This window comes from Myripristis murdjan, chromosome 18 (assembly GCF_902150065.1).
Source record: "Myripristis murdjan chromosome 18, fMyrMur1.1, whole genome shotgun sequence".
NCBI lineage: Eukaryota > Metazoa > Chordata > Actinopteri > Holocentriformes > Holocentridae > Myripristis > Myripristis murdjan.
The window spans coordinates 5,862,057-5,871,346 of NC_043997.1; the positions used below are offsets into that span (position 1 = coordinate 5,862,057).

Consider the following 9,290-nt stretch of genomic DNA (forward strand, 5'->3'; position numbering starts at 1 on the left):
GACACTGAGCCGGCAGGGAAGGGCCAGTCCGTCCTTCGGGTGAAGCATCTTTCACATCTGAAAACTGCCATAAACCATTTGTAAAGTGTGAAGTCACAGGAGGGCCATATGGAAAGAAAAATATCTTGTCAGAGGTCATTTTACAAAATCCAATCCAACATGTACAACCAAAAACAAGGGGAAAAAAACAAAGGGATACAAAAACTAGACTAATTAACTATAAAATCACAGCTAACAGAAAAATACAAACCAAAAAATAAAATTATTGCTAAGGGTTTATTAAAAATGTCACCCTGTATAATTACTTAAAGCCTGGGGCTGCTTAGAAATTAAGACTACAATAATTAGTTTTACAATAAAAAATTAGGGCATATTAATTAACAGAAGGATCTATCTATCTATCTATCTATCTATCTATCTATCTATCATCAATAATTGACTTTTGGATCAGAATTTTTTTTAAAGAAATTAACAGGCCCAGAAAGGAAAGTGATCAATTAAAATCAGATCAATCCACACTATCCACCAAATGGTGACTGTAACTCTACCTGGGGGCATCTACAGTCACCATGCTGGGTATAGGAACAGAATCACAGGTCCATAGCACCCTCTGCTGGTTGCTGCCATACTGTCAAATCAGTCACCTTTGACAAATTAATTTAATGTTTAATGTTGTTTAATGGACTGTGAATGCAGAGGCGGCTAGGTGACCCGTTCTCCAGATTTAATAAAAAAGAAACTGTGCTCTTGCCTCTAAAGTATGTATGACCTTCACTGTCGGTGAGAACGTCACAGTGTTTGAGAACTAGTTTCACTTTCACCCTGTTGCTTAACCCTATAAAGCCATTCGTATCATATATGATAAACATTTTCAATTCCGTTTTTCGTTTTCAGTTTAATCAATACTTGACCAAAATACTGTTGTATACCTTTGAACACTTCCCCTGTTCTTCCCCTGTTCACCCTGGACCCTATATATATGTGTGTGTGTGTGTGTGTGTGTGTGTGTGTGTGTGTGTGTGTATATATATATATATATATATATATATATATATATATATTGTTATAGGGCTAAATAAAGGGTTCAATTTTTAAATAAAAAAATTAAAAAAAAATGGAATTTTCTGCCAATTCTTTCATAGTTCAGGCTTTATAGGGTTAAGAGTATAATATAGTATAATACTTACTTGTGAAACAATAACATCATTTTGGAAATGCAGGCACTCGCAGACAGGCTACTCACCTTTCTTGGTGAAAAAGTCAGTAAGAGGTTGATATCCCTTCTTTTCTCTCTCCTCTCTCTTTTCTCTCTTTCCTTTTCTGAAACCCAGATTTTATCTTCCTGGGCAACGTTATGGTCACTCACTGTAATCTGGCGCATCTCTTGATTGCAATTAAATAAACACATCGTCACTGACAAGTGAGCCAGCGCAGCTGCAGGACCGAACCATTTCATACAGTTGGGGGGCGGGCAATATGGATGTTCACTTTGTGGTCAATGGGGATTTTTAACTTTTACTGCCAAAAACAAGTAAAAACAAAGAGATCATAATGGTAGTATTATATTTGAGAAAAAAAATAGACACAAATAGACGGGAAATAGACACAAATCCAAAAAAATGCTGTTATTATTTCAAATCAAATTGGTGCGCGCATGACGTTCATTTTCAATAGTGAAATGTAACACATGTGCGCATTAATGGACAGCAGACAGACAGGAAAACTTCCGCCCAGCGGCTCCAGGTGACCAGGGGGAAGGTACACATTATTATTATTATTATTTTTTAATACACCTTTATCGAGGCGACTCTGTGACAGACATAATATGTGCAAGAGGTAGGTACCCTTTCAAAAACACATCCAGCTCTTATCCATAAATTGCTCCTTGTAGTGATTTTCTTGAACTTACTATAAATCAAAATGAATACGTCACCGCCTGTTTTTCCAACGAAGGTGGCTCTGCCGGATCCCTTGTGCTCTCTCAACCGCAAATTATTTTTCATATAAGTCGCTAATTATCGGGTGGAGTAAATATGCATGGAATTTAGGCTATTAATAATAATGATGTCACTATTACAACTATTATAACTGGCTTATAAAAGATAATTGTGCATATTTTGAACACGTCCTGCTTTCTGTAACGGTTGGCTGGTTATTAAGATTCCGCATTAATTACTTAAAAAAAGGGAGTTTGGATTATAGATTAGACACGGTGAGTTATGAAATGTGTTATATCTGATATCCAGGCCGGTTCAAAGATATATATATATATATTTTTTTATTTTACAAATAGCCCTTTTCTTTTCTTGTAAGTGAAAGTGAAACTCGTTGTCAAGCACTGTTGTCCTCACAGGAGAGGTCATGCACTTATGAGAGGCAGGAGGGCAGCTTCTTTAATATTTCCTCGAGTGAAAGTGTGAAAATGTGTGTAAGCGTGTAAAAAAACATTTTAAATTTATTTGAGAAAAAGAAATGAACGCAGAAATTAAAATAAAAGAGTGAACAGCAGAGGGCGCTGTTGACCAGCCTGTTACATTATGCAGCATGGTGGCTGGAAATGACCTGAGTGTATATTGACAGTTAACGTTATTACCAATTTATCAGCTCTGTGTGTAGCTGGATGAAGGCTAAAAAACACATTGATGCAAAAGAGTTGAATAATCTCAGATACTTACACTTACTTACAACCTTTATTTAACTAGGCAGGTTAATTAAGAGCGGACTCTTATTTGCAATAACGGCCTAGGTGGGGGTAGTGGCCCCCTGGGGAAGGGTTTGGGGATTAAAATAAAATTTTAAAATTATATAGATATAGAGCTTTTTATATATATTATATAGATATAGAGATATAGAGCTTTTTACAGCTACTGACTGCTTTGAAAGCCATCCTTTGTAATAAAAGAATGGATATATAAATGATTAAACAAATAAAATCATATGGAAATCATATTTTCATTTTTTTTTTTTTTTTTTTTTATGTTAAAAGTATTTTGGTCTCTGTCCGCCTCAAGTTCTACACCTCTAACCTTCACAGCAGTTTTTGACTGATTGAAGAGATATTTTGGATTTGATTGTTTTATAAGGATGCAACTCGAGAGACTTTTATTGTCCTCCAGCTAGTGTTTGCAGGAATTTACGCTTTGTAACTGGTTTAAATCAGTTTTCAGATGTGAAAGATGCTTCACCCGAAGGACGGACGGTCCCTTCGCCTCCGGCTCAGTGTCTTGAGTGTCTCGGCTCTCCATCTCACTGTTGTCTTTCTTCTTCTGACACACTCTTGTGCAGGTAACACATACACCAACACACCAGGAACATGTGAGTGTAAATGTGAACAGTGGAAAAGAACTGGGAGAAACTATCCATCTCTGTAGCTGCAATACGTCATCCATAAAGATAAAGATAAAGATAAAGTATGCACAAAATTGGCGCAATGACAAAGTTCATTCAGAGGGAAGGAATGCATCTTGTACCCACTGTATGTACAAAATATTGTTTTTATGTTCCTCTAGAGGGTCCATGAATAGAATGGGCCTTTTTTTTTTTTTTTTTTTTAATTCATAATCATGGACCATCAGAAGGTGTGCTATCTTAAAAGAGTAGCTTTTGAACTTGGAAGGGAAGCTGGATTTATAAAAGCTGGAACTTCTAAAACTTAGTATGGCTAGATTGCACTAGATTTTAGAAGTGTCATAATTTTAGCTTCCTTTTCTTGCACCTCTAGTCTTTTTTCTGAGGTTTATGTTAACTCAGTCACTCATATTATTTCTGTCTTCAGAGTAACTTTCCACACGAGCTGATACAGGTTAAATAAATGAAAGTCCAATCTGCCAGACTCAGTCACAGAGGCTCACCAGCATTTTCCTTTATGTTTGCATTCTTTAAGAGCTGAACCATTTCAGGCAGTTTGCACATCAGGAATGAAAACTGATCTGTTTATCTCCAGCTCAGTCTCAGCTGATTGGTCCACCTCAGCCAATAGTGGTAGTAGTTGGAGATGATGTCATTTTGCCGAGCCACCTGGATCCTCCCATGGATGTTGCTGCCAAGACAGTGGAGTGGGCGAGATCTGATACCGCAGAGCGCAGATTTGTCCACGTGTGGCGCGGTGGACGGGACTTTGTCCTCAACCAACACCCATCCTACGAGGGAAGAACATCTCTGTTCACAGACAAACTGAGGAACGGAGACGTTTCACTGAAACTGTCTGAGGTGAAACTCTCTGATGAGGGAAAATACAGATGCTTCATTCCCTCATTACATAGAGAATCTTTTGTCGAGCTTGTCATTGGTAAGTGGGAATACTGGGGGTCCATTGTGCATTTTTTAACATTATTAATTTAAGGAAAAGTCAGTCTGCCTGGGATTTCCCTGTAAATCACAACTGAAAATATAATAAACACAATACTAAAGAATAAACCCATAAAATTCCTCATACAAAGTGAGGTCTTTAGCTTTATTCCTTAAGTATTTCATTTACACAACTCTTCGCAATGCAGCAATTCAAACAAGTCACACTACAGGTGTCCTAAATGAACCACTGCCCAATAAGCAAACATACAAAGGGAACACACACCAGTATACACGTAACATACAGGAATAGACTACAATAAGAAATAGTGGAGGCTCATTAATACACAGGTCTTTGTCCAATGGAGCATTGCCAACAGGGGGCAGTAGAGTGAGACATCTCTTTTTTTATTATTTTATCATGGAACAATAACATCACAACATGGCAAATCAACAAATCTAAACATAGCATATATACATGAATAAGCATATAACATATGCATGTAACGTATAAGAATAGCCTTAAATAACAAAACAGAGACTAATCAATGTTCACACTGAAAACTACTTTCTTATTATTTGGTGTATGTGCTGGACCTACTTACTCAGTGGAAGGAGGTGACTTTACTTGCACAGGGAAAAAAAGGAAATGTGTAGCTTATTACAAATACACTACTGCCATACAGAAAAAATGTATTAGTCATTATGTGATTAAATCTACATTTTGCCATTGTATTGAAATTATGGATTGGATTAGGACTTCCTAAAATCAAAGTGGTGCTGTGCCAAGGATCATGTTCACATTTCCACTGAAATCATTGAAATCCCTCCTCATCAGGTGCTGCCTCCTCTCCTGTCATCCACACGAGCAAAAGCAGCAGTGGAGTGGTTTTAGAGTGTGAAAGTAAAGGCTGGTACCCAGAGCCTGAGCTGTTTTGGCTGGACGCTGAGGGAAAGCTCCTCTCTGCTGGAGCTCCAGAGACAGTCAGAGGTCCTGATGGCCTCTATACTGTCAGCAGCAGAGTGACTGTGGAGAAGAGCCACAGCAACAGCTTCACCTGCAGGGTTCAGCAGCTCAGCATCAACCAGAGCAGGGACACACACATCCACGTCCCAGGTCCGAAATGATTTATAAACTGTAAAATGGGTCATGTATTAGCTTGAAACAGCCAATGTTTAGTTTCATATAAATGTCATGTTGTTCTGTGTTTTATCATTTCAGATGATTTCTTCATGGTTCCCCCTTACCCTGCTGTTCCTGTCGCCATCGGCTTGTCTGTTGTCTTCCTGTGTGTTGTTGCTGTTGTCTTTGTTGTGTGGAAATGCAGACGGAACAAAACAAGTGAGTCCCAAATTATTGCCCCAGTCTTAATACCAAGTTCACAGTTCTTCAAAGGTTATCATGACATGAAGTTATAATAATAACTTAATGGTCAGTGTTTCTTGTTGTACACTGTATATCATGTAATAAACTGTAATTCCTCCCTGTGAAGCAGGTCAGATGTTTTAGCTTCACCTTGGCTTGTCTTCGGTTTGAAACCTTTTCTTTGCAACATTGCAATCACATTAACTTCCACTTTCTCTTTTTGTACACAGAGACGAAGATGCACCATGAGGAGGAAGGAGAAGAAGAAGAGAAGACCAGATTTTTAAACAAAGACGCAGATCCTCAGTTTAAGAGAGACAAGGAGACATTTGTTGTAGAAAGAGAAACAAACAATGAAATTCTGATAGAAGAAGAAAGAGACAAGCTAATGTCAGGAGGAGAGACTGAGAATGATCCAGACAAGAAACAGACAAAACACGAGGAAGAGACAAGAAAGTCAGAGAACGAACAGAAGTGTGTGGAAGAGAAATCTGACAAATCAACAGGACAGCAGAGGGAAGTGGAGAACCAGAGAGAGGAGACAGAGAGACAGAGGGATGAAAATGAGATGCAGATGAAGTCAGTGGATAAAGAAACAACAGAGAGGGAGAGGGACAAGACAGACCTTAAAGACAAAGACAAAAATCTTTCAGAGGAAAACATGGATCTGAACAACAGTCAGGACGTGACAGAACCTAAACAAGACAGAAAGCACCTCATGGCAGAGAGAAAGGAAAAGAAGGATATAAAAAAGAAAGAGACAAAACATAAAGCAAAGCAACAGAATGAAGGGACCAGGTCAAAACACAAAGTGGTGAATGCAGAAGGGATGGAGGGGGATGAGAAGAGGAAGACAGCGAGAAATGAAATAACAGAGAGCAAGAGAGACAAAACAGGTCTTGAAATGCAGAAAAAAGGAGAAAAAGAGAAAGAAGAGGACAAAAGGCTTGGTTTAGAGGCCAAGAATGATCAGGAGAGGAGAAATAGAGAACCTGAGAAACAGCAACAGAAGACAGAGAAAGCACTTTTGCTGAGCAAAGAAGCTGAGAGTACAAGAATTATGGAAAATAGGGTCGAAACAAAGGAAGAACAAATCAGAGTTAACTTGGAGGAGACAAAGAAACAGAAGGATGAGACAGAGAGGAAGCTTCAGGCAGAGAAGAGCAAAGCAACACAGAGAGCCGACCTCAAAATGCAGAAAGAAGCAGCAGAGAGTGAAAACAAGAAAGAGACAAAGACAAAGAAAGAGACAAAGAAAGAGCAGAGGGTAAAACCTCTGGAAAATCATGATGAACTCTCCAAGCAGCAGGAGAAATCCCACATGGATTTCCATAAGAGCGAAGCAGAGCATCAGACAGAGCTACAGGACAGAGCTGGAAGAGCTGAAACACAGCAAGTATGGAGGAAAGATTTGGACAGCAGGCAGCAGAAAACTACCAGATCAAGTAAAAACAGTGAAGTTAATTTTCAGGCTGACAGAGACCAAGAGACCCTCAGAGAAAAAAGAACAGTGACTGATCTGGACAAGAAAAATTCAAAACCTGAGGAAGACCTGCAGAAGAAGGAGAACAAACCAACACATGTGGACAAAACACTTTTGGGACAGAAAAATGAAGTGGAGAATCAAAGAGATCAGCTGAAAGTGGAAGAGACAGAGAGACAGAGGGAAGAGAACAAGAGGAAGATCCAGTCAGTGAGTAGGGACAAGACAGACCTCAAAATGCAGAAAGAGACAGAGAAAAGGGAGGGGAAAAGACTCTGGACAAGAGAAAGGCTAAACTTGATGAACAGCCACAGACAGAGAAAGCAGTGGGCAGCAAAGATGGTGAAGATATTAGAAAGACAAAACAGGAGATGGAAGCCGAGAGTCAGAAGGAGCAAATCAGTGTGAAACTGGAGGAAGTAGAGAAACAGAGTGATGAGAGAAAGGAGATGGACCTGAAATTACATCAAGAAACAGCAGGAACAGAAAAGCAAGAGCTCCAACAACAAAAAGAGCGACAAGAAAGACAGGCAATGAAGGAAAGAGAAAGCAAATCCTTAAGTAACAATGAAGACATTTTTCACTTGAAAGCAGAAAAATATACAGAGCAACTCGTGGCCAAGAGTTGGGCAAAGAAAGAAAAGTGGGGAAACTGGAAAGAAGAAAACCCAAAGGAGCCAATCAGTGAGCAACTGGAGGAGACACAGAGACAAATGGAGAGAGAGAAGATTGACCTCAAAATCCGCCAAGAAGCAAAAGAGAGAGAAAATCAAGATCAACAGGAGACAGTCACAGATAATGAGGACATGGATGTTGAGGAATCCCAAAACCATTACAGTGAGGAGCAAATGGATTTGAACAAATCCCAAACCATTCAAATTAGGAGAAACTGTATCAGGAGAAGTCCAAAAACCATTGGAATGTTTAGAAATTTGCTCCGGAATAACCCAGAAATCATTGGAATTAGGAGAAATTGGATTAGGAGAAATCCAAAAAACATTCAAATGTTTAGAAATTTGCTCCGGAATAACCCAGAAATCATTGGAATTTGGAGAAATTGGATCCAGGGGAATACAAAAACCATTCGAATAAGGAGAAATTGGATCAGGAGAAATCCAAAAACTATTCTAATGTTGAGAATTTTGATCCGGAATCACCCAGAAATCATTGGAATTAGGAGAAATTGGATTAGGAGAAATCCAAAAAACATTCGAATGTTTAGAAATTTGCTCCGGAATAACCCAGAAATCAGTGGAATTAGGAGAAATTGGATTAGGAGAAATCCAAAAAACATTCGAATGTTTAGAAATTTGCTCCGGAATAACCCAGAAATCAGTGGAATTAGGAGAAATTGGATCCGTAGGAATCCAAAAATCATTCAAATTAGCAGAAATTGGATGCGGGGGAGGATTCCTGAACGCATTAGATGAAGAGAAAGCAGCGGGAACATTGATCTCACTGAGAGATGAGCTGATTCTCACCTTCCTCAAGAGAAGAGATGGAAGAAGACATCATGCTGAAGGGCTGAGAGCAGGAGGCCAACAGATTTAGTGATCAGTGATCAGTAACACATGGTCAGTTAAAAGAATCACAGAACTTACAAGCATTAAAAACAGAATTCAACTGCATATTCATCTGTCTTCACATTATCTATTTAACATTACAGCAACAAGTAGCCTATCACACATCAGAAAGTAAAAATGAGTTTAAGAGGCTGCTCATGCAGTTTAATGCTGGAATTTCTTGTCCGCACTCCCAGCGCTTGTTTCAGTTTCAGAAACAGCAAATACAATTATTATTTACAACAGAAGTTACACTTTGTGATGCTTTCAGTGTCTTTATATGATGTCTTTTGAATGCTGAACTTATTTACAGTGGTCCCTCGTTTATCGCGGGAGTTACGTTCTAAAAATAACCTGCAATAGGCGAAATCCGCGAAGTAGTCAGCTTTATTTTTTACAATTATTATCAATGTTTTAAGGCTGTAAAACCCCTCTTTATACACTTTTCTCAGACAGGCATTAACATTTTCTCACTTTTCTCTCTTGTTTAAACTCTCAAAGTTAAAACCTTCGTAGAAAAATAAGTCCAGTATTATTGAATGAACGCATTCTGTACTGTACAGGAGACACGGCGCGGAGGAGATTGATTGAC

At 38.7% G+C, this 9,290-nt stretch overlaps 1 protein-coding gene across 1 annotated transcript; it reads left to right on the forward strand.

Annotated features, from left to right (window-relative positions):
• The first annotated feature begins 3,175 nt into the window (after nucleotides 1–3,175).
• LOC115377055 (myelin-oligodendrocyte glycoprotein-like) lies at nucleotides 3,176–5,940 on the forward strand. Its single transcript, XM_030076908.1, has 4 exons — nucleotides 3,176–3,285; nucleotides 3,944–4,288; nucleotides 5,126–5,175; nucleotides 5,884–5,940. Exons 1-4 carry the CDS (start codon nucleotides 3,177–3,179, stop codon nucleotides 5,938–5,940), a joined length of 561 nt encoding a protein of 186 aa, XP_029932768.1. The 5' UTR covers nucleotide 3,176.
• The last annotated feature ends 3,350 nt before the right edge of the window (nucleotides 5,941–9,290 follow it).

Coding starts and splice junctions, on each gene's coding strand:
- LOC115377055 (XM_030076908.1), top strand. CDS start 3,177: ATGCTTCACCCGAAGGACGGACGGTCCCTTCGCCTCCGGCTCAGTGTC. Junction 3,286..3,943: donor TCTGACACACTCTTGTGCAG/GTAACACATACA, acceptor GTTTATCTCCAG/CTCAGTCTCAGCTGATTGGT. Junction 5,176..5,883: donor GCAAAAGCAGCAGTGGAGTG/GTTTTAGAGTGT, acceptor TTTTGTACACAG/AGACGAAGATGCACCATGAG.